At 35.6% G+C, this 26,658-nt stretch overlaps 1 protein-coding gene and 1 pseudogene across 3 annotated transcripts in view; one reads left to right on the top strand and one right to left on the bottom strand.

Moving 5' to 3' along the window:
- LOC107729980 (cyclic AMP-responsive element-binding protein 3-like protein 3-A) overlaps nt 1–9,267 on the bottom strand; it is a 26,289-nt gene extending 17,022 nt beyond the window's left edge. Inside the window, exons 1-3 of one of the 3 annotated variants that reach the window (XM_016540718.1) lie at nt 9,117–9,267; nt 1,850–1,960; nt 507–792 (exon numbers count right to left, since the gene is read on the bottom strand). In XM_016540718.1, the coding sequence (XP_016396204.1) occupies nt 507–792; nt 1,850–1,960; nt 9,117–9,137 (418 nt within the window). In that variant the 5' untranslated portion in view covers nt 9,138–9,267. Of the gene's footprint in view, nt 1–506; nt 793–1,849; nt 1,961–8,721; nt 8,896–9,116 lie in introns of those variants that run through there. The other 2 variants (XM_016540719.1, XM_016540717.1) reach the window with 2 other exon arrangements.
- Nucleotides 9,268–13,741: 4,474 nt separating this feature from the next.
- On the top strand, nt 13,742–25,878 carry LOC107729962 (ralA-binding protein 1-A-like; annotated as a pseudogene).
- Nucleotides 25,879–26,658: the final 780 nt, after the last annotated feature.

Below are 26,658 nucleotides of genomic sequence, written 5' to 3'. Positions count from 1 at the left end.
TGTCCTGCAGCTGTACTATTACAGAAAATCAGTACGGCCTGTAGAGGGTAGTACACAATATGTACCCAAGCAGAAAAACAAAAACAAAATGTGATGTTTTCTTACCAAGTTGAGTTGATTTCTTAGTGCATCTCTGATGCAGCATAAATTCTTGTATATTACACTTTAACTACACAATTACATAAAGATTGTTGACATTTTTTGACTGTAATATTTTAGTATCATTTATCATGATATTTATCATTTGTATAAATCATTTATCATTTGTATTTCCTTTTTTACATTTTTTAAAATTCTAGTAATTTTGTTGTGTTTTTTTTTTCTTCTTTTAATGTCGATATAGTTTTTATTAATTTTTTGTTATTTTTATTATTTTTAGTACATCAAGTTAAGCTAAACTGTAGCTGAAATATAGTAAGTTTAAGTTTTAGTTCAAATTGTTCAAATTTCAAGTAACAAAGTGGGTTTTTATGGTTTTAGTAACTGTTTGAAGAGTGAAATCTCACCCAGATCAATGGAGATATCAGGCTCTGTGTTTGCGACAGGTGCGTCCTGCTGCTGAAGATGCTGAGGGAGAAGATGAGGATGCTGAGGGAGGAAGATGGAGTTGAAAAGCGGGCTGGCGGACGGCGGCGGGCTGTCCAGGTGGTCAGACGGGGTGTCGTCACTGATTCCGCTGTCAGAGGGTGAGGGGACCCACAGAGGAGAGCAGGGCTGCGACACGCCATCTGACCCTTGCAACAGGGAGTCCAAGAAGTTATCAACAACACCTTCTTCACCATGACACAGAATCTGCAGGAACACAAAGGAGTCACACAAAACTGTAATGTATCTGACTCATAGATGATAAATGCACCCACCTGAGTCTCAGCAGAAACACACACACTCACACACATATATATATATATATATATATAATAGACAAAATAAATTTTTTTACATTTTTTATTAAAATTATATACAATTTGTAGTGTATATTTTGAAACAAATATATTTAGCCTTGAATTGTTCATTTTCAACAGTTTTCTGTTTTCAACATGCCTGTCCGCAATATTGCTTTGCACACTTGTTAGTATTTGCTAACAGCAGATTTAACAAATTAACCCAACCAACTATGACATTCATTCAATTTCCCTGATGTAACACCGCATTTCAAGGGAAATCAAACTGTGAAAGCACCCCTGATGCAATGCATACATTTTAAACAGATATACACTATAATTCAAAAGCTGAGTTCAAGGTGCAACAAACAACAGCAAGGTATTGTTTTTTGTTTTGCTTTTTTTTTATTGGTATTTTTATTCAGCAAGGATGAATTAAATTGACCAAAGGTGACAGTAAAGTCTTTTACAAAGAAATTCAAAGAAATTATGAACTTTCTATTCAGCAAAAAATGTATCACAGTTTATTATTATAAATAAGATATTATAGATAATAATCAGAAATGTTTCTTGAGCAGCAAATCAGCCTTAGAATGATAATATATATATATATATCTGGATGGTGCCTATGATGTCTTAAAATGCTGACCGTGTACACAGGTCGCTAGGTTTTTGACTTACACACACACACACACACACACACACACACGCACACACGCACACACACACGCACACACACACACACACACAACAGTGTCAGACACAAACACACAAAAGTTGACGGATAAATTTGGGTCAGACATGTATGCTGTCACTGTGTTTACATGAAGCCTTTCAGGGTGTCTCATTAATTAACCAAATTAAAATAACTAAAAATAAAATGTTCTCAGCATGCTCTCAGCAGGAAGGTTGTCTTGCGATTTATCATATAAACTCAGGTCACAGATATCAAATGCCAGTTCACTCACGCTTTGATCTGTGATTGACCATGCTGGGTTGCCATGGTCACCATTGCTGTCCATGTGAGGGTTCATATGGGGCTCGAGGAGCAGGTCTAGGAGTTCAGTCCCAGAGTAACCCTGAGATATAGAGGAAAGATGAGAAGTTAGAGGAAATAGGGGAAAAACAAATGTATGCCATGACATAAGGTGCTTTCATACAATACACCTGGTAAATTACTGTAAAAAATACTGGCATTCTGTCTTTTTACCATTAAGATACCATTCACACATCAGAACCAAACTACAGATAAATTGTGTCATATCAGTCAACAGAATGACCTTTAAATGCTGTGTCGTTTCTTCTTCTGTCAGGATGAGAAGCGCTTTTCATACTTGAAATAGTTAACCTTGGGTCATTCTAACGGAATCTTGGTTATATCTTCCTTTATGTGTCAAACTCATGCTTTACAATTAAACCTGCACTCTAAAAAGATGGTTTCTTTAAGCACTTTTATACTGAAATGGTTCTTTGTGTTAGAGTTTAAGGTTCTTTATTCCTGCCGTTTTGATTTTTTAATCTGTAACTGCCAGCTGTCAATCATCCAGAAACACAGACGGTCAGCACACTCTCAACAGGTAAGGAATTTCATTCTTAATGTCTAACTTTCAAAATGGAACAGGTTTGCTACCAATCATGTCTTTTCCTATTTTTAGGTTTTGCTCAGTTGAGGATATTTCTCTCCTCTTCTCTGCTATGTAAGTAACAGGGATATTGAATGTATGGTCCATATTGTTGTCTTAAATTATTGCTTGGGTTAGCTTTCATTACCTTTTACCATTGTGAAGGGCTCACAGTACTTTCATAAACGTAATTGGAAATGGAAGAGACAGACTTTAACTCATTTGTGTATTTCTACCCAGATTCTGCAACACCCCACAACCTCAGAGAGAAACTGCCACTCAAAATACTCACAGAATGATGGACTTAAAGGCATCATAGAGGATTGTGAATATATTTCACTGGAACTTGATTGCAACATCTTCATTGCCTCTATTTTTTACACATAGCGCTGGAACCCTATTGATTGTCGAAGGATCAGCATTTTCCACCTAAAAGTGATCGGGCAGACCAAACCGTAAGTCGTAGAGACTTGAAACTTTGAGAGATGGTAGTACTCACACCGTCTACAACGTCATTAAGGCTCACGCCAATTGGCCTGACGGGGGCGCTACAGCAATCAAAAGTCCAAAATCCCTCATAACTCCTAAACCGTTAGTCGCAGACTCAAGTGCCTTATATCGTGTGAATCCTTGGCTCATAATGGACAAAACGCATGCCTCGGATTTCATCGTCAAATTTTTGGGTATTTTGGATTTTTTTGAAAAACCTACTTTTGCGAATTAGTCCTAGGTTTTTCACCCGATTGGAAAATGCATGCCTCGGATTTTATTGTCAAATTTTCAGGTATTTTGGATTTTTTTGAAAAACCTACTTTTGCGAATTAGTCCTAGGTTTTTCACCCGATTGGAAAACGCATGCCTCGGATTTCATCGTCAAATTTTCGGGTATTTTGGATTTTTTTGAAAAACCTACTTTTGCGAATTAGTCCTAGGTTTTTCACCAGATTGGAACCAAATCAGTGCAGAAAGATTCTCTGGAGAGTGGATATCAATAATTAGCAAAAAAACAACAACTTGCAACTCACCGTCGTGACAGGATCCCAAAACGTTCATAAAGGTTGGAGCCGCTTTTACTAAAATGACTGTAACTCTTGAATGGAAAGAGATATTTTCGGCAAACTCGGAACACGGATGTAAGAGAGTTTGGCCACTTGGTGGAGCTATAACAGGGAAAAAACATAAAATTGGCTATAACTACACACCCGATAGTCCGATCGACTTGAAAATCGGTATGCCGTGTCTTTGTCCAATGTGCCACAAGTGTCTTTGAGGACATTCTCTTATCTCAAACTCCAATGAATTTTGAGCACCTATAAGGCAAGGTTAACAGAGGCAGATCGGAACCAAACTCGGTGGGCATGTTCGACTCATGGTCCTAAAGGTCTGTAAGAATTTTGAAAGAAATTGGCCACTAGGTGGAGCGAACAAGTTTTACGCCTCTGTAATCACGTGGTGTTTCACACATCCACACAATATGCATATCATTTGATAGTTCTCCTCATACTGAACAACTTTGCCTCAAAAACCACTGCTGTCAGTCAAACAGTTTGTTAAATATTCTCGATTATGTAAAAAACGTGACGCGTCAGTTTAATTTTGAAAGAGAGCAAGATAAGACTGAAGTGACGTAACATTTAATATTTGTTTTACGACAAAATTGACTTTTTCCCTCAAATTTCTCAGCTTTAAGCTGAAAATATGGGATTGTCGTGATTCATGTAATTCCTAACTGAATGTGACGAGAAATGAAACGTTCTGCATTTTCAACATATTAGGCATACAAATAGGAGCCTATTTTAAAATATTATTTGCAAATACTTAAAAATTATTACTTCTCAAAGAGAATTAGATATAGAATTTCCTTCACTGTTCTATTTGTTTATAATTTTCACCCCCCAGTGTTCAAGACATGGATAAGACCTTGCATTGTGGTGACCTCTCAGATTTTCTTCAGAACATGTCTTTGTTATTTTCATATGTCTGGGGTCCTGAATGAAAAACTTCCCTCCACAAATGAGGCAGGAAGCTGCTCCGACCGTTAAAGTTTAACCAGGTCTGTTCCATTGTACTGACATAAAGTATTCATTTGAAAGCCTGCAATGTTATTGGTAGTACTGTAGCACAGAGAACACCCATAGAATATGACATTGGTAACACAGCTGGCTGTTTGTGACACAGCTGACAGAAAGACTGGTTCTTTCCACAAGCCTGGTTACAGCATAAAGCAGCAGGATAGCATCAGATCTGTCAGGAAAGGACAAAATAATCAATGTATCCATGTGGCGGGCCATGCACCTGATATAATGAACACAATGACATAAAAACTCATGACCCAGATGCAGCTGTCATCTGACCTGTTGAAGATGAGGAGTGATGAAGACTTTTGAGCCTTCTCATCAGCTCTGCTGGCTTTAGAGACACAGAAGAGAAATACGAACGCAAAAGAATATCATGCTCTGAACAACATCTTGATGTACTAGATTTTAAAGCCGTGAGTGAAAAATCCTTCTGCCAGAGAAAGAAAACTCGACCCCAGGGCAGATAGAGCATTGTTTCAGCATTGCATGCATACACACCCACACTGGCTTGAAACGATAGGCTATGAATCACAGTTTTATTGGTTTTCTGTTTAAGTTTTTTTGGGCTGATAAGCTATCTGTGCAGAATTACATTAACTTGTTAGTTGTGCTAAGCCGATAGACATGATGATACTCGTAATGTTTCTAGCAACATTTTCTCACACTAAACTTCTAAAATGTACTCTTTTTATCTTGGTAGATAAGTCCTTTCTGCATTTTATTATTGCCTTTGGGAAGAAAAATCATAAATGAGATCTTTTCCATCTTTGATCTCAGTTGCTTTTTGCAGACAGCAATTAGATTAAATATAGAGATATTTATTGACAGATAAAATGGAGATGTTTGCTTACTGTAAATCTCCTGCCCTTAGATTTATCCTCTGAAAAACATGCCGCGGTAGTATATTTCTATCAGATATAACTATCAGATTTCAGAGGCAATGTATCAAATTGTGTTAAGATGATATCAAAGTCTGCAGTCAAAAGTCAAAATATAAACTCATCAAAAAACATCTTTCATGACATTCTACGAAGACCAAATTATTTGAGCTATGTATATTAATTTCATATAGAGATCTCTTTAATACAGACTTATCTTAGTATAAGTTACTAATAGTTTTAATTAATATTTTGAATTGTATTTATTTTTGTGTTTTCTGTTTTAGTAATTTTGTCATGTTTATTAGTTTTTTATATTCTGTCTAATATAGTTTTTTTTTTTTTTTCAGTTTTAGCTATTTTAGTTCATTAAAAAAAACAAAAAAAACATTTACATATTTTGAAAAAATAGTATTAGTTGCTTTGTCAACTAGCTGAAATAAATTAAGCATATATGTCATGATCCCAGCCTGTGTTACCCTGTCTTGTGTGTTGTACTCTTATTTTGAAATCCAGTGTTTTCCCCAATGTTTCTGTGTTCACTCCTGTTTGCCTTTGGTTCTAGCACTGCCTCATTTGTTTCCATGACAATTCATTAGCTCCACCCCCTTGTTACCTCCTTACCCTGTGTATATATACCCCCCTTGTTTTAGTGCATATTTGTCAGTCGTTGTGCTTTCTGTAGATGCTCTTGTGTAGCATCCTGTGTTTATTTTATTATTTTCTTTGTAACATTAAACCTCATCTCACCTTTATCCAGCCAAGCATTCTCTCTCTCTCTCTCTCACACACACACACACAGACAGACAGACAGACAGACAGAGTACGTGTGTGTGTACGTAGTTTATTGCATATCAAGTAACTGTTATGTTTTTCATTTTTGACAACTATAATAACCATGCTTTAATATCTCTCCAAGACAGCAATAATATCGAATGGAGATCAAATACTTTAGTCCCAGCTGTTTCTTTGATTTATATCCTAGGAAAACAGGTCCTTGAAATCTCACATGTGTCTTGTCTAGAGTTTCAGAAGAGATCTCAATGTAAGTTACTTTAAGAAACATCTGACACAAAGTTGATATTTAAATGAAACATAAGAAATCCTGAGCTATAAATGTTTCTTTGTCATTGCATGGGTGGCTGCGGTTTATTGACAGATTCCTAAAGGAAAGGTGTGATATTTAGTATGAAGACCAAAACTGTGATACCAAGTGCTAAGAATTTGAAGGTGGCAATAGGTATCTAATACCAAAACAGATCAATTTCTCCAATGGATACCACATACTCTTGGGAACGTCTAAACCTCAGCCTACTTTTCATTCCAGACGGTTTGTTTGTGTTTCATTGACTTGATTCTTCAGCCCCCGCAACCTACTTTGCACTGTGGTCATGCGCTTTTGCAGTGAAGATAAGCTTATCTCATCTGAGCAAAGTTTTATATGACTTGTGCTAATGGCCCAGAAGAGTTACACACAAAACCACAAATCACGGCAAGCTTGGCTAGTCAACCTCTAAAGAGCACGAGACAATTTCACAGCTGGTGGTTTCGAGGACACCTCAAGAATACTGGTGAAGTGAGACTCCTGAAAGCAAAGCCAGATGCATTTAATTGCACTTTGTCACCAAACAAATCTAAGAAACCTAAACATGCATGCAACCACAAAGCATATACACAACAAAAGAGCAATGCCTAAACTCCGATTTCATTTGGGAGGTTTTGCATAAACTGATTGCTGTACTAAATCAAGATTATAGATGGCAAAGTAATCCACTGACACAACAAACAGCTCTCATGGATGAGCGCATGTGAGTAATTAAGACATTTTACTCTAATTGCGTAGATCTGTTAAACTTTCTCTGCCTCATCTGTTGTTAATGGAAGAAGTCTGAGAGGAGCCTTGGGTTTTATTCTTGTTTACGTGTGTGCTGAGCTACTAGGCTAATTAGGAAAAGTTCATTATCACCGGGGTTTGGGTTATTGTCATTTCCACAAGCACTGCAAATACACTGCTTCATTAACACCTCAAAATAGCAGCTGACTCTTTTTTTCTCGATAAATGAGATCGAATTGAGTTTAAATGTAACTGTAATCTCACACATAGCTCCTCTATTTCATAAGAGATTTCAGAATTGCCAAGATCAAGCATCAGAGATTTCAATATAAGCATTTTATTTATTTATGTATGTATGTATTTTAATCAAATTGATCAAAGACACACATTTTCTTTTGGTTGTTTTGTGGATCTACTTCCGATCATCTGCCTCAATACCATGGGAAAAAAAAAAAAAAAAAAGTTTTTAAAGTTGTTTAGTGTGTAACGAAGAATCAATTTTAAAATAAAAGAGAAAAATTATTTTAAATGTTTTTAAATAATTATTTAATATTTAAGACATTTAATGGAGTGATATCATAATTTCTAACCGTATTTCATTTCATTTCATTATATATTTACACATATACTGGGGTGTTATTTCAATACTACAAATTTGTTAGAAGAAAAAAAAATCAATCTTCAGAAAAAATATGAACAATTTTTGCACTGAACTTTAAACCCAAAATGTTTTGAATATAAATATTTTTATTTATCTCATTTATCTCATTCTCATTAAGTCTTATTCAGAAGTCAAAGGTCTCAATATGAACTTTCAATATCGCTCAAAAGTTTGGAATAATTACATTTTTATAATGTTTTTGAAAAAACTCTCTTATGCTCATAATGTGAAACTAAAGACTGAAGTAATCGCCACTAAAAATTCAGCTTTGTCATCACAGGAATAATTGAAAAATATTTTAAAATAGAAAACAGTTTTTTTTTTCTATTTAAATTGTAATAATATTTCACAATAATACCCTTTTACTGTATTTTTGAGCCAATAAATGCAGTATTCATGAGCAGAAGAGACTTCTTTTAAAAACAATAAAAATTCTTTATTATTCCAAACTTTTGACTGGTATCTTTTATATGTGTTCGTCATACAATACTTTTTCTTAAACCGAAAACTATTAGTATATAATATAAAAAATATAAAATATTTTCACAATTTTAAACACAATATTTTGGAGGATGCACCCAGGTGGTGTTCTCATAATGTCTTTACTTGAGGTCTGTTCTTTGGGCCAGTTTGGCAATAAGCTTTTCAAATTAAATGACTAAAAAACACATCAAAATGTCAGTGTTACCTGGCTGATAGTGACCCGATTCTAATATGACACTAACAATGAAAATCTCAGTAAAAGCAAAGGAAATGCAATACTTCACCTTGTCTGAGAGAAGTGCCATGTTCCAGGCACTAGAATCACCAACAGAAATACAAGCAAACAGAAGAAAATTATAAAAATCCAGAGAGAAAACCAGTGTATGTCAGTTTGGTGCTGTTCTCTGCACATTTGTGTTCCTGAATGTGTTCTCTGTTCTAGGGCAAAGTTGAAACTGCTGATAAACTTCAGATAATGAGCGTATGATTCAGCTGGGTTGTTAATGCTCAGAGGGCTTTGACTGACAGGGTAAATCATACATGTGAGGATCTGCATTCTGTTTATCAGTGAGATGATACACATCAAAATGTCAGTGTTACCTGGCTGATAGTGACCCGATTCTAATATGACACTAACAATGAAAATCTCAGTAAAAGCAAAGGAAATGCAATACTTCACCTTGTCTGAGAGAAGTGCCATGTTCCAGGCACTAGAATCACCAACAGAAATACAAGCAAACAGAAGAAAATGGTTAAAATCCAGAGAGAAAACCAGTGTATGTCAGTTTGGTGCTGTTCTCTGCACATTTGTGTTCCTGAATGTGTTCTCTGTTCTAAGGCAAAGTTGAAACTGCTGATAAACTTCAGATAATGAGCGTATGATTCAGCTGGGTTGTTAATGCTCAGAGGGCTTTGACTGACAGGGTAAATCATACATGTGAGGATCTGCATTCTGTTTATCAGTGAGATGATGATGATGATGATGATCGCATCAAAATAAATTAACATGATTACAGGAGAGGATGACATCAATGTCCAAGTGAAATGTAAATTAAGTGGAGACATGTGAGAAGATTTTATTGCCTAGAGGTTTCAATTTCACAGCTCAAGAGACTTAAAGGAATAGTTCACCCAAAAATGAACATTTGCTGAAAATGTCCTCACCCTCAGGCCATCCAAGATGTAGATGAGCTTGTTTCTTCATGGGAACAGATTTGGAGAAATGTAGCATTCCATCACTTGCTCACCAATGGATCCTCTGCAGTGAATGGGTGCCGTCAGAATGAGAGTCCAAACAGCTGATAAAAACATCACAATAATCCACACCACTCCAGTCCATCAGTTAACATATTGAAATGTGAAAAACTGTGTTTGTAAGAAACAAATCCATCATTAATTTTTAAACTTTAAACTGTTGCTTCTGGCTAAAATATGAGTCTATAATATTGCTTTCTCTAGTGAAAAAGTTGTCTGAATCAGGAGAGAAATATGCAGATCAATCACGATTACAAGCAAAAACATTCAGAACAGTTCTAAACAAATATATTGGTGGATGTTGATGTGAGAGGACAAAAGGGGATGGACTTTTTCACTAAGGGGAAGATTATGGACTTTTATTTTGGCCAGAAGCAAAACTTGAAAACATCTTAATGATGTATTTATTTCTTACAAAGGGCAGCTTTTCACTTCAAAAGATTTTAATTAAAGCTCTGGAGTGGTGTGGATTATTGTGATGTTTTTGTCAGCTGTTTGGACTCTCATTCTGACGGCACCCATTCACTGGTGAGCAAGTGATGGAATGCTACATTTCTCCAAATATGTACTGATGAAGAAACAAACTCTTCTCTAAAACACTAGAGGAGACTTGAGATTATTGGACTCTTTCTCAGGAGAACATCAGGTTTGATTGCATTGCTTTCTGGGAGAATCTCACTTGTGATTTTTAAATCTCAATGAGGTAATGTGTTTGTGTAGACTTGCATTGCGTATTTACATACTGAAATCTTCCTGAAATAATGACATGCTGCATGTGCGTGAACCTGTGCATTCTTACAACCTCCATGACCGCTCTTAACCTGAGGTTTGGCAAAGAGATCAACCCAAACCTGAAACTCAACAAGTCTTTAACTATGCAACGACTGCATGCTTATCCTGTATTTGTCCCAGCTGTTATCATATAGGATAAGACTGCTAACATTGGGAACTACACATTGTTCTGCTCATCAGAATAAAAGAGGAAAGTGTTACATAACTCATGCACAACTCCAGACATGTTTCAGTGATTATGTTGGCTTGACAAAATGAGTATGCTATTATTGTGCAAACTTCTATATCAACAGCCTCAGAACCAATTGTAACCACATTTAGCAACTGCCTAGCAACCTATTAGCAACACGGGGGCAGTCGTGGCCTAATGGTTGGAGAGTCAGACTTGTAACACAAAGGTTGTGGGTGTGAGTGTCGGTACCCACTTGAGTCTTGTGCCCACTGCTCCAGGTGTGTGTGTGTGTGTTCACTACTCAATGCTGTGTGTGTGCACTTGGATAGGATAAATGCAGAGCATAAATTCTGTGTATGGGACACTACTTGGCCTCACGTCACATAAAACACTTTAGCAGCTAAACAGTTAAATATTCATATTCATGTACACTATAAAATATGTTTCAAAGTTAAAACAAAAATTATTGGAGTACATTTTACAATAAAATACTACTTCTTTCTACTTCAAACCATATTTAATACAAAGTGTTACTTGATGTTTCTTTGTTAAATAATTGTGAAATTTACAAATTTTTGAGTGAAAATTGTTTCTACACCACATTTTTAAGTGTTATTGAACAGAATGCACACTTCTTTGTACAGAATCTGTGACATGATGTTAATTACCATAGAAAATAATCTCAACTCAGTTTGCAAAAACAAAGAAAAAGCATTTACAGAAATGAATTTGCAATGGAAGTCTTTGGGGAAACTGTTGACCCATGACGTGCCAATATAGTTCTTCTAAAGCTGCACTGAAGGTCAGAATACATTTCTTTGTGCCTCCCAGACATGCCTGCAAATAAGCCTGACATGACCTGAGAATCTGGACGCTCACATTCAAGAGCAAAGGTCATATTGACTCTGTCAAACAGACAGTGAGGCATTTTAAGGGTATTAGGATCTTTGATATTATTGACTCGCGTGTGTGTGTGTGTGTGTGTGTGTGTGTGTGTGTGGATGCTAAAGGTGGAATGTCTGCAAGTTAAGCAGTTAAAGTCTCACACCAAGCACAATTCTTCCAAGAAAATGGTTCAGATAGAATCTACCACAAAAAAAGGTCAAGAAAACCAATTAACTCGCTGTTCCAAATCCTGGATCCACAAAAGGGGAATTCAAAAGAAGAAAAAAAGTATTCAGATTTTATCTGTAAAATCTTTCAAATTTATTTGTGTGAGTATATGTGTGTGGGTGTTGCCTTTATTGTGAGGACAAAATGTCTCTGAAAGGTCAAGAAAACCAATTAACTCGCTGTTCCAAATCCTGGATCCACAAAAGGGGAATTCAAAAGAAGAAAAAAAGTATTCAGATTTTATCGGTAAAATCTTTCAAATTTATTTGTGTGAGTATATGTGTGTGGGTCAGGTGTTGCCTTTATTGTGAGGACAAAATGTCTCTGTAAGGAAAGTAAACTCTGAAACCAGCCAATAGTCCCCATGAGGAAAAAACTAAATTTACTACATAATGGTATAATGAAACTCTAAAAATTCAAACATGGGTGTCCATCAGACCGAAATAATGGATTTGTTTCTTACAAACGCACAGCTTTTCTCTTCACCATAACTGATGGACTGGAGTGGTGTGGATTTCTTGTTGATTATTGTGATGCTTTTATCAGCTGTTTGGACGAATGTCTGCAAGTTAAGCAGTTAAAGTCTCACACCAAGCACAATTCTTCCAAGAAAATGGTTCAGATAGAATCTACCACAAAAAAAGGTCAAGAAAACCAATTAACTCGCTGTTCCAAATCCTGGATCCACAAAAGGGGAATTCAAAAGAAGAAAAAAAGTATTCAGATTTTATCTGTAAAATCTTTCAAATTTATTTGTGTGAGTATATGTGTGTGGGTGTTGCCTTTATTGTGAGGACAAAATGTCTCTGTAAGGAAAGTAAACTCTGAAACCAGCCAATAGTCCCCATGAGGAAAAAACTAAATTTACTACATAATGGTATAATGAAACTCTAAAAATTCAAACATGGGTGTCCATCAGACCGAAATAATGGATTTGTTTCTTACAAACGCACAGCTTTTCTCTTCACCAGACTTTAACTGATGGACTGGAGTGGTGTGGATTTCTTGTTGATTATTGTGATGCTTTTATCAGCTGTTTGGACTCTCATTCTGACGGCACCCATTCACTGCAGTGGCTCCATTGGTGACATAATGCTAAAATTCTCCAAATATGTTCTGACCTGTTTCAGCACATTTTAATGCAACTATTCCTTTAAGGGTATTTTAGGTCAAATCCATCATTCACAGTCGATTCTGTCATCATCTATCTACCCTCATGTCACTCCAAACTCGTGTAACCTTTACCTGTAGAACACAAAATAGGTTATTATGAAAATGTCAGAGCTGCTCTAATCCATACAATAGAAATGCATGATGATCACTGTCAAGTTGTACTCTTTTTTTTTTCTTTTTTTTTTTGCCTTTGGAAATGTTTAGAACCACCACTGATTTCCCCTCAAAGATGGTACATGATGGTCAGTATGAAAACAACAGAAGTCAAGAAAAACAAATGAGTATTTGTGTGTGTTTTTTTGTGTGTTTTTTTTAAGATCAGAAACTAATTTAAAGAGCATTTACAGTCTACCGAAATAATGTTCTTGCTGTGGTATCGTATAAATCCAACAAAGAAAGAAACTAAATGTTTCAAAATTGAAACAGTAACATTCATATGTTTCCAGGAATTTGTTATAATACACAGAGTCCTTGTCTCCTACCACAGCTGTCATGAATTTCTGAAAACTGTTTGGCCAAATGCGGTGAAGAAACACATTGAACATTACTACCAGATGCTCTTAATACATTTTATTGTCATGCAGTTTTATCAAGATGAGAGGAGGCTTTGAGCAAAAAACAATAATTGAATACTTAAATTGGACGTTACATTTTTCATGCTCTTCATGTCAAGACAGAATATGATTGTGTAACTTCATGTCATGAGCAGACTTTGGATTTACCAGTCAGTGTTACTGTAGTTTACTAAAACCAAAACATTTTTATGTGCAATGAGTAAACAAAAAATTCCCTGAAATAAAACAGGCGACCCCTCACCCCCTCACGACGGACATCACCATGAGCCGCCCGACGTGGTGTCCGATGACGAAAAGGAGCACAACAAGAAGAAGAACAAGTTTAAGAAGAAGGAGAAACGCAGTAAGATAAACTCACTCACACGCTGTGTATTTACACTCAACAATGCCCTTATACTGATACTTGCATCTAAATAAAGACTTGGATGTTGTTGCATTAGATCACAAGATATAACGCAAGTGACATTCATTGTAAATAAAGAAACCACAGGAGCACTTTTCATGCCATTTATGTTATTTTGGTATCATTGAGATACTATTATAGTTCTTATTAATTGTTTTAATTTTTTTTTTATGTTTTCTGTTTTTATTTTAATTTTAGTTAAAGTTTTAGTAATCTAGTTGTTGTTGTTTTTTCTTTAATTTTTGTAACTTTTTTTTTTTAATATGTAAACTATAAAATATGTGTAACTATAAGTTAGTTTTTAATACATGAATTTAGTACATGAATTCAAGTGCCCTGGCAACCAGCTGAAATAAAATAAGTTTACATTTTATTTTATTTCAGTTAAAATGTATTCTATTACAAGTAACATTTTTCTGTTTTTATTTTTTTATTAACTATAATAATCCTGTTTCATGCAAAACATTTAACAAAGACATTTGTTCAGTTTGAATCCTGTAGCATTTGAGCTTCTCTTGATTTAAATATTTATAATTTTTTTTCCTACATTCCTTTTAGAGAGCCACTGTAGATCTTTGCACAAGATATCCTTGAATCTTTTATGTACAGAAATTAGTTTGACCCAAGTTTGCAATATATATTTATATGATTGACCGACACTACCTTTCAAAAATTTGGGGTCAGTTTTTCTTTTGGAGTAATGATGCTGAAAATTCAGCTTTGCATCACAGGAATTATATATATATATATAAGGCAGTCATTTTTAAATTGTAATAATTTTTCACAATATTACAGTTTTTACTGTATTTTTGATCAAACAAATGCAGCCTTGATGAGTATAAGAGACTTCCAAAAACATAAAAAAAAGAATTTACCAACGCCAAACTTTTGAATGGTACTTTATATATGAAATAGCATCAAAAGACTAGTGAGATATCATTTTTGTAGCTATATAGCCCAGCTCTAGTTGATAGTATGGACTTCTGCCCTCAGTGTGCAGATGTTCCAGTTTCTGTGCAGCCTCAGAGTTGAATTAGTTGTTTTCCTGCCGCTATATTTAGCCGCCCTTCAGCAGCCTATTGCACACAAGCAGGAAGTGATGGAGCTTTTAAAGACACACCTTGTCCATCCCTGTAGGTGTGTTATAGTGACTGAGGAGGGGCCAGTCATGAATACTGGCTGATGGGGTCAGAGCCGTGTTTGTGAGCCGCATCAGGGTGAAGGCAGTGTCAGGACAGGGAAATGGATCACTAAAAAAAGAGCTGGCACAGGGGGATATTGCTAAATTGTAAGCTGACCTCTTTAGAGCAGTTTTCAGTGTCTTTCTATCGCTCTCGTTTCATTCTGCTCCTCACAGTCTCACCTAATGTTCAGAGACACAGACAGTGGGACAGTAAATTTTGCACAGCCGTTAATAGGATGGTTTCTGTTTAGCATCAGGTATTGGAAGAAGGTTGCTTCTCTTCTCTTCTCTTCTCTTCTCTTCTCGTCACCTTATCTCTTCTTTTTTATCACTTCTCCCTTTAGCCGAGGGATACGCTGCGTTCCAGGAGGACAGTTCTGCCGATGAGGCTGAGAGCCCGTCTAAGATGAAGCGCTCCAAGGGCATCCACGTCTTCAAGAAGCCCAGTTTCTCCAAGAAGAAAGAAAAGGACTTCAAAGTGAAGGAAAAGGGGCTTAAAGAGGAGAAGGCCAAGGACAAGAAGTCCAAAGACCTGACGGCAGCGGACGTTGTGAAACAGTGGAAAGAGAAGAAAAAGAAGAAAAAGCCCAGCGCCGAGCCCGAACCTGTCATCACAGAGGTGGCGTCGACGACGTTCCGGCCGATCTTCGGAGCGCCTTTTGCCGAAGCGGTGAGGAGAACGGCGTTGTATGATGGGATACAGCTCCCGGCCATCTTCAGAGAGTGTGTGGATTACATCGAGAGCTACGGCATGAAATGTGAAGGCATCTATCGTGTCTCCGGTACGACCCTGTGAAATAAAATCTCATGTTTATGTTTATTTAAAGGAATATTCTGGGTTGTTTTCTATTATTGCACACAATCATTTTCAGTAATGCACTGACCTAATATTAATTATTAATAATTATTTTATTAGTAACCTAAATTATTACAAATAAAAAGTTCTTGTACATGTTATTTGTGAAATTCTCTTATAAACTGTGAGGGAGAAGTCAAATTATCAACAGTATGCCATTAACATTAAGCTAAAAATCACCCAGAATATTCCTTTAAGCTCATTTCAATTTAGGATAGCACTCTATTGCCAGGGTGTAACATTTTTATTTTTCTCCCACCAGACAAAGTGACTGATGAATACTCCATCAGTATTCATCAATACCACCAATTTTTATAATTATAACATTATAACAAATATATTTTAAAAATTCATTATTTATAGTACAGTTCAAACATTTGGGGTTGTAAGATTTTCTTAATGTTTTGAAAGAAGTCTCTTATGCTCACCAAGGCTGTGATTATTTGATCAAAAATACAATATAGTAATTTTGTAAAATATTATTACAATTTAAAATAACTATTTTCTATTGGAATAGATTTTAAAATGTAAATTATTCCTGTGAAGCAAAGCTGAATTTTCAGAAGGCATCAGTTGTGCTGCTTAATATTTTTTGTGGAAACCAGATTCTTTGATGAATAAAGTTTAAAAGATAATTTACTTGAAATATAGATCTTTTGTGACATTATAAATATTTTTACTGTAATTTTTGATCAATTTAAAATAACCTTGCTGAATAAAACTGTTCATTTCTTTCTTTCAAAAAAAAAAAAAAATCATCAGCAGTGTATATATAAAAGTGAACAAATGTGCGAAGCAAATCTTAACATCTGTAATCTCAATGTGTTTTCACATCTGTGTCCAAATGTAGACTTTTAAAGCAGTTTAAAAGTATTTAAAGGGGTCATATGACGTTGCTAAAAAGAACATTATTTTGTGTATTTGGTGTAATGAAATGTGTTCCACTTTTGATAGAATTTTAGTCCATTTTCCATTTATGATGTTTAATACAATGCAAGACCACTCAAATGAAGTCACATGCTTAGGTCTATCTCAAAAGTGCTCACACTGCATGCCTGAGTGTTACAAATATCTGAATGAACAACGAAGACATGCACCTTGCCAGCTTTTCTTTTGTCTGCACGTAAAAGTCCAAATCAAATGTTCCTTGCAGCTTCCCGCGGGGAGCAGACTCCTCCTGGCCTGGCTCATCACTCACATGGACCACGTCATCGCCCGCGAGACTGACACCAAGATGAACATCCAGAACATCTCTATTGTGCTCAATCCAACCGTACAGGTGAGTTTATAATCTACAGGTGATGTTTGCTTGATGCGATATGCCTTATTCTACAGTTGTATTGGCAGGTCTGAAAATGTTTTTTTTTTTTTTTAATGAACATGCTACATTAATAAATTCTTCTCTTTCAATTCATTATGCTAAATCATTGTAGGATTTTAATAAATTTGTATAAAAAATTAAATTATTATAAAATATACCACTATTACCACTATTATAAAATATACCAAAATATAGCAATAATTTATACATTGACATTTATATAGAAATATTTTTATTGAATATTTTAGGCCTGTAGAAGAACATTTATCACTGATTTGCAATCAGATTAATCAGATTATTTAATAAAATCCCTTGTTTTTTTGTTCTTAATATGAATTTTCAGAAAATTAGCAATGCTCATTTATTATTATTTTTGTTATTATTTAAACACAGCGTTTCATGTTTTATCACTCCACAAACTCTTTCTTCTCACATTAAAACAGATTAGCTTTAGCTGAGTAAATATTGTGAATGATATTGGGTGTTTTTCCATTTGCAATATTTTGTAAATTCAACACATTATATATAATTTATTAATAATAAATGCTTTTATTTATTTATTAGAAGAACATTTCTTAACATAGGTTGATTTGATTACATTCTCACCCATATGAAATGTTTTTAATAAAATTAAAGCTATCTTTCCCGCCAAATATTAGCAAAAATTATTTTACATTATCACTAATTATTATTGTTATTATTGTTGTTGTTTTAATTACTGGATTTCAAGTTTCTTGTATCACTTCATAATCTTTTTTAAATATTATGAACAATAATGGCCCTTTTTCCATGTGCAATACAAAAAGTTAATTTTGTACCCTGGATTGATGTACACAGTAAAGATTTTATTCTGTACGAGTAGTTTAGTATAGTAAAATGTTGCAAACTTGCTAATCGTCGTTAATAGTTTTACAGTAGATGGTTTTGGACACATTTTTCTGCTCTGTTCAGCTGAAGGCTGTTCTACTTTATAGTCTCTCAGGACACATGGAGGATAGAGGTGCCCTCATACTGCTAATGAGATCTTTGTTTGGGGTCATTTTTATTTGAGAGAGGACTGCAAATGACGTGGAGAAGAGGGGGTAGCATGATTGGGCAATAACAATAAATTTACCTTCCATAAACAGTGGTTCTGTCTTTTTTTTTTTAAATGTTCACCATGGCTGTATATTCCTGTATGACAAAAAATCAGTCCTTTGTTCTTTCTGGTTTGTAGATTGGGAATCGTGTGCTGTACGTGTTTTTCACTCACGTCCGCGAGCTGTTCGGTGATGTGGTTCTGAAGCCGGTTGTCCATCCTCTGCGTTGGTCCAATATGGCCACCATGCCGACCCTACCTGAGACCCAGGAGAGCATTAAAGAGGAGATCCGCAGACAAGTGGGTCACAGAACTGAAACAATACAGCTGTAGCCCTACACTTAAAATAAAAGAAGTTTGTCAATCTCACAAACATATCTAATGGGTCACAGTTCACCCCAAAACTTACAAGAAAGATGACAAAATTATATTTTGCATAAAGAATAATGCACCTTTTTAGGACTGACTGTTAAGATTTTCGTGACAATTTTGTCATTTTGAGATCCAGATCGTATGATTTACCTGGAAGAGGAAGCTGTATCATGGAAGAAGTTTTGTTTTATGTTTTACATAAAATAATTTGTTTTATTGTGTCAAAGGCAAAAGGAAATGCTTGTGATTATTCAAAACAGGAGATGAATCCAAACTTTGTGAGTGAGGAGAGACTGGAAACAAAAACAGTTCTTGAGCAGCAAAAACGAAAACAGTCCTGACTTGTGTGAATCTATAGCTGCTGTCACATGACTTCGACAAACTAACAATAACAGAACATTTTATGGCTCAGAGGTTGCTCTGTGTGAGAGATGATTCTCATAAAAACCTGTTGAAGGACTAAGACACAAATGAGTCAATTATCATACAGTGCGATTATAGAGTTGTTAAATGTATGCAGCTCAGATCATTTGATGAGAAATATTTGAGTTCATTGAAATCTCTGACTTAACTGCAGATTGCTAAACACAGTTTGAGAGGTTGCGATCTTTTTCTCAGGAGGGAAGTCAGAGAAACAGACAAAACACGAGGAAAAAAACAGTCTTATTTGCTCTAGGACAGCTGAGATTTGTAGAGGTCTTGTTTGTGAGTTATAGTGAAATTTCGGAAACCAAAAATTGTCAGCAAAAAAAAAAAAATGCATTTTCCGTTTCAGCCGAAATGGTTTTGGAGAACCAAAATCACTGACCAAAACAGTGTCATTTAATTAGTGCTTCTCCGATGGCACATATTATACTTTTACTTAACCTGTTAGTGATGTTTTAGTAAATATATGTTTGAATAAATCTGTTATGAATAAATCTGTCATGATTGTTTATGTTATGTTTATATTTCAACAACAAATTGGAACAGGAGCAGAATTCTAGTTCATGCTATTTAAATGTTTCTATAACTAGTTTTTATTTTAAATGTTGATTATTAGTTGACCGATTATTTCATTATTAAATAACATTATTTTCGCTTTCCGTAAATGGAAACTTCTTCAATTTCGGTTTCGGTGTTTCAGTAAAAAGTTCATTTCAGTGCATCACTACTGATTTTACATGTGTGCATGTGTTTTTCTGCAGGAGTTCCTCTTGAACCGTCTGCACAGAGATCTGCAGGCCGGTGTGAAGGATCTGTCCAAGGAGGAGAGACTCTGGGAGGTGCAGCGGATCGTCACCGCACTGAAACGCAAATAATTTGTTTTATTGTGTCAAAGGCAAAAGGAAATGCTTGTGATTATTCAAAACAGGAGATGAATCCAAACTTTGTGAGTGAGGAGAGACTGGAAACAAAAACAGTTCTTGAGCAGCAAAAACGAAAACAGTCCTGACTTGTGTGAATCTATAGCTGCTGTCACATGACTTCGACAAACTAACAATAACAGAACATTTTATGGCTCAGAGGTTGCTCTGTGTGAGAGATGATTCTCATAAAAACCTGTTGAAGGACTAAGACACAAATGAGTCAATTATCATACAGTGCGATTATAGAGTTGTTAAATGTATGCAGCTCAGATCATTTGATGAGAAATATTTGAGTTCATTGAAATCTCTGACTTAACTGCAGATTGCTAAACACAGTTTGAGAGGTTGCGATCTTTTTCTCAGGAGGGAAGTCAGAGAAACAGACAAAACACGAGGAAAAAAACAGTCTTATTTGCTCTAGGACAGCTGAGATTTGTAGAGGTCTTGTTTGTGAGTTATAGTGAAATTTCGGAAACCAAAAATTGTCAGCAAAAAAAAAAAAATGCATTTTCCGTTTCAGCCGAAATGGTTTTGGAGAACCAAAATCACTGACCAAAACAGTGTCATTTAATTAGTGCTTCTCCGATGGCACATATTATACTTTTACTTAACCTGTTAGTGATGTTTTAGTAAATATATGTTTGAATAAATCTGTTATGAATAAATCTGTCATGATTGTTTATGTTATGTTTATATTTCAACAACAAATTGGAACAGGAGCAGAATTCTAGTTCATGCTATTTAAATGTTTCTATAACTAGTTTTTATTTTAAATGTTGATTATTAGTTGACCGATTATTTCATTATTAAATAACATTATTTTCGCTTTCCGTAAATGGAAACTTCTTCAATTTCGGTTTCGGTGTTTCAGTAAAAAGTTCATTTCAGTGCATCACTACTGATTTTACATGTGTGCATGTGTTTTTCTGCAGGAGTTCCTCTTGAACCGTCTGCACAGAGATCTGCAGGCCGGTGTGAAGGATCTGTCCAAGGAGGAGAGACTCTGGGAGGTGCAGCGGATCGTCACAGCACTGAAACGCAAGCTCCGCGAGGCCAAGAGACAGGCAAGAGCTCTGACCCCTGACCCTTGATTTACTGCACATCAGCACACATGAGTTTCATAATGAGTTTGTCTGAGAAAGAAGAATCAAATGCAATTCCTTACAGAAAGAATAATGCTGACATTTTAGATCAAATGAAAATTAGGAATGTTGTAAACCCAAATGCAGAGAGGTATTTAGGGCTGGGCAGTATGACTATATATATATATATATATATATATATACAGTATATACATAAAGTGTCTATCTGTTCTACCTGTTCCGTGGTATGCAAATATATCTGCGTAACATAGTACTACTTAGTTATATACACCTTTGAGTGATAAGGAAACATGCATGAATGAGAAAATAAAGAGTGAGACACTCTTGATTAAGAGCAATAAGCAGTGAAAAATAACTCAATGCGGTGCTCGCACTGACTGACACACGCTCTCAGAAAGCACCTCTCTCAGACAGCATACGATCGCATATTTGGGACGTGCATGGCGACGTTTAATAAAGTTATTAACTGCAATAAGCAGTGAAAAAGAACTCAATCCGCTACTCGCGCTGACTGACACACAGCCGAAGCGCGTGCACTGAAAGCCCCTCTCTCAGATAGCATGCGATTGCGAAAACAGATCTCTTTCGTGCTTGAATGGTCAAATACGCACACAATTATGTCAAGTTGCCCGTCGTGTGGAGTATTCACGTAAACACAGTCGGCTATGTGTTAAATAAACGTAAAGTTGTATCAGTATATTTTATCAGTGCAGTTGGTCTCAAAGGCACAGCAGCCTTATTTACCTGCTGCTGTCTGTCATTATTAATGTTAATCACTCACTGCACTTGACTGAATCACTTTTGGATCCGTTTGAATCAGTTCATGTTTGATTGATACAGTGAAGACTATGCAGTGTTTTATTTATACACTTTATTCAATTTCATATTTATTCGATCTATTGTGTTTGTAATTTGCTTCGTTTTCTTAGTTTATAACAAAAATAAAATAAAAATACCTATATCGAGATATATATCGTTATTGTGAAATAAAATTTCTCATACCGTGAAATAAGATTTTGGTCATATCTCCCACCTCTAGTAGAAATTAAGAAAATATATAATGTGGAAGAATTAAAGGTATAGTTCACCCAGAAATGAAAATTACTCCATGATTTGCTCACCCTCAAGCCATCCTAGGTTCTATATAATATGGATATTTTTCTTACACAAACACATCGCTTCACTTCAGAAGACCTTTATTAACCCCCCGGAGCCGTGTGGAATACTTCTTATGATGGATGGACTTTATTTTGTTTCAAAATCTCGTCCCCCATTCACTGCTATTATAAAGCTTGGAAGATGATTTTCATTTTTGAGTGAACTATCCCTTTAACTTTTATTTTGAGAACTGTTTCCAATATTTTGTATTGTAAACAATAATCAATTATTGTTTTGTTTTGTTTTTTTGTTTTTTTAATAATCAATGATTGTGTATATGTAAACCTATGCTTGCCTCAAAAACAATGTATACCCCTTGCTCTGTTGTTTTATTTATTTGTTTTTTCCCTGTATTTCTTTAACTATACAAAACATTTTATTGAAAAATCAATGTTAAAAATAAAGTAAAAAAAGAAAGAGATGAATGAACAAATCACAACTTAAAAAAACGTTATAAAAGATTGGTAATGAAATGAGACCAGATTTATTTTTAGATTTTTTTTAAATCGAAGATAAACTTTAAAAACCCTTTTGATTTTATATGTTGTTTATATTCATTTACTTTTTGCTCAATTTCACTTGTTTCTTGCCATGATTATACAGTAGCCGGTTAGCATGATGCTAAATTCTAAACAAACAAAAAGCTTTATTGTAGGCCCCTTCTGTAAGAAACTGCTCACTAAAAACAAATGTTTGCAACTATAAAAAATTTAATTTATGCCCCATTTTTTAAAATCATGCCACACTTCTAGAAACCTCCTCATGTGTCGTTTCTTCTCTGTCCCTCTGAATCTGCAGGAGTGTGAGACTAAAATCGCACAGGAAATCGCCAGCCTATCTAAAGAGGACGTTTCAAAGGAGGAGATGACTGAGAACGAGGAGGAAGTCATTAATCTTCTCCTGGCACAGGTGAGGAGGCCACCTGCTCGGACGCTACCGCTTGTGTTTCAGATGCTGGTTCGACACTGAAACGGCTTTCTGACCGATAAACAAATCAGCTGGTCAATGATAAGCGGCACTGTACTTTGCATAGTATACGCCACAGCTGTTTTTAACACATGAACCTACAGAAACACATAATGTGCAGATGCTGGCATGCAAACGTAAGCAGCATGTGAAAGAGGGGTCTTTTTTCTGTCATATAGCATGTTCCAATTCTGCCCTCCAGTTTTCTGCACTTGTGGATTGGGATGCAGCCGATGATTCTCTCTGTGATGTTTGGTTTGTTTCTCTACCGCCCCCTGCAGGAGAATGAGATCCTAACAGAGCAGGAGGAGCTGATATCACTGGAGCAGGTGCTACGCCGGCAAATCGCCACAGAGAAAGAAGAAATTGAGCGACTGCGTGCGGAGATCGCAGATATACAGAGGTGAGAGTTCACACACAGGTGAAATGATCAAATGTATTGCTAATTTTAATAATGCATGGTTTCTGTGGGAAGCAACGTTTTCTTTTCTGCTCACCAAGGCTGCAATAAGTTGATCAAAAGTACGGTCACATGATTCTTCAGAAATCATTCTAATATGCTGATTTGCTTAAGAAACAGCTCTAATTATTATCAGTGTTGAAAACAGTTGTGCCTTGGTAAGCATAAGAATCTTCTTTCAAAAACATGAATTAATAATTCATTATTCCACACTTGAACTTTAATGTATGTGTAATTGCCAGTAAATTGATCAAAACAGGGCTACAGTTTAGCAGATCTGAAAAATGCAAGGGTCATCTTACTGTTTCTTTCTTTGACTCATTGTTTTTCATTTTCTGCTTGAAATGACACGCACACACACACACACACATACAGCCGTCAGCAGGGACGCAGTGAAACGTATTCATCAGACAGCGACAGCGAGAGCGAGAGTGAATTCCCCTCACACACACACACACAGCACGTTACTCTGCGCTGCGCAAAACTCCTCATTTGAACAGTCAATAGCAAATACTTAAACTAATAACAAAACATACTTACAGTCGCTGATTCAGAAGCGCCAGATTGTCATAGCAAAGTCGGAATTGACCTTTTTTTTTTTTTTAGAAATAGCCTTTTTGCACATCCAGCCTTGTACTCTTCTAGGTTCAAAAAACTGTCGTCCATAAAATGTGTTGCACAAATTCGAACATCTGGGTTGTGCTGTTCTGTTGTAAATAAATCTTAACCAATGATTCCTAATTGCATCTACTTCCGGAAGGCCAAATAAAGTGCTTTTGCTTTCGCACTGAAACACAGCGTCTCCCTGACATGGCTGCATCAACACTACTGCGGTTCCTGAAACCATGCCTTCTTTCTCTTCGTGCACATTTGGGCGGCATTATGCTAATATTTCCACATCATGACGTAGACATGTGGGGGCGTGTTAGAACGAGCCGTTTTAGGTAGGCGTGGCTGACTCTTAACTTTTATAAAGAATATCTCTTTGGATTTGAGACTTTAGTCTTTGCAACTTTACAGATCTTCTTTATGCACCAAGAGCTTGTAACACTCCAAAGAGAAAGGAAAAATTGAAATCGCATCATATGACCCCTTTAAGTCTAATTGAGTGAACTACATTAGAAATTATTATTATTATTAAATTTGTCCCAAGAAAAACGTTTGCAGGTTTATAAAACAAGTAATTCTGGCTTTAACCATGGATTAACCATGTTTACAACTGCTGAAAAATAGTCGACTTACCAGTGTTATTTTAATATTATAGTTTTCATTAATATTTTGAGTTGTTTATATTTAAATTTAAATTTTTGTTCAATTTTTTTTTTTAAATCATTTTATTGTGTTTGTGTCATTTTCATTATTTTGTTACATTTTTTTTTTCATATGTCTGTATAGATTTTATATGTTTTTAGTTCAGTTATTTTAGTACATGAAGTTAAACTAAATTAAAATGAGAAATGTTGACTTGGCTACTAGTTAAAATTTTGTTATTTTATTTTAGTGAGCATTTATTTTATTTCAAGTAATGGAAAAGTTTTTGTCCAATCAGTTTCTGATGGACAAATTCAAGTGCCATCCTTCATTTTTTTTTTCTTAATCAAGAAGTATATAGATTAATTCAGATATACATCACAATAGAAAAGAAAAGTCGGTTCTGCCAATTTTAATGTGCACAGCAGATCCGTTAATGACTAATTACTTAATTAATTATTTGCTGCTTAGCATTTGGCCCAAACTAGGCCTAAATTGAATTCTATGCATCTATCTCATCCTTGTCTTCGTTTCGTTTCTTTCTCTGCAGAATAAAAACACTCATCTGAATCAGGCCATCCATGAAGAACAGGAGGCCATATTGGAACTGCGTGTTCAGCTCCGCCTCCTTCAAAGCCACAAGCTACAACAGGAGCTCACAGCCCCGTCCACTTCTGAACAGGCCCCGCCCTCCCAGCCCAGCCCAGAAGAGCGATCTAGAGCGGACGAGCCAATCAAACGTGCCGCAGCGGTCGCCATGGAATCCACTGCCGCAACCGCTGCCGCCCCAGCCAATGGGAAGCCTGGAAAAGATGCCATGAAGCCATCGCCCAGCAAAGACAAGAGGGAGGCCAACCTGTAAACCATCTGACCATCACTACACCTGCGCTTGTGTTTGCTCATCACATAACTGTGACATCTTGGGTCAAGGATCAGCAAGGTGAAGTGAGATGTTCATTACACTGGGAGAAAACTGGACAGCAGAGGACAGAGGCGAGATGTGATCGGATGCGATCTGTGATTTGTAGGTCAATAGGTCTAAAGAGAGCCGAGTATGGGAAACATTTCTGATTGGTCATCATCACAATAGAATGAAATTGGATTCTTTTGATTGGTTTAAGTTTATATGTGAAATTGCAGCAGCACAATCAGATCTTTGTGAGTGCTCAGATTCGATCTGCCCTTTGACCCCTGTCTAAACCGATAGGCTAATTCTCTTTTTTTCTAAATAGTTAAGAGTATTAGGGGTTTGTGTTTGTGTTTAAAAATCCCAAGTTTGTAAAAAGAAAAAACAGTGAATCTCATCTGTCCAGGTCAATTTTTACTCCAAAATCAAAAGAAAAAATAGGAAATGTATTATTATATTATATTATATTATATTATATTATATTATACATTAAGAAAATTAAGCCTGTTTTTAAGGCTATACATTTTTTTTTTTTTTGCATTCTAACATTATTTACATTACTATTAAGCACTTCCCACATAATTCTCAATACCTTAATTCAAATAAAATGTCATTCTCATGACGGAAATGTGGAAATATAGAAAAATATTGATATATTATTTGCGTGATAAAGTATATATCATGATACTATTTGTTGTACTGCATTTACGCCGATTTAAATTTAAAAATATTTAA

This window comes from Sinocyclocheilus rhinocerous, unplaced genomic scaffold, assembly GCF_001515625.1.
Source record: "Sinocyclocheilus rhinocerous isolate Xijiao unplaced genomic scaffold, SAMN03320098_v1.1 scaffold638, whole genome shotgun sequence".
NCBI lineage: Eukaryota > Metazoa > Chordata > Actinopteri > Cypriniformes > Cyprinidae > Sinocyclocheilus > Sinocyclocheilus rhinocerous.
This window is presented reverse-complemented; position numbering and strand designations above follow the sequence as displayed.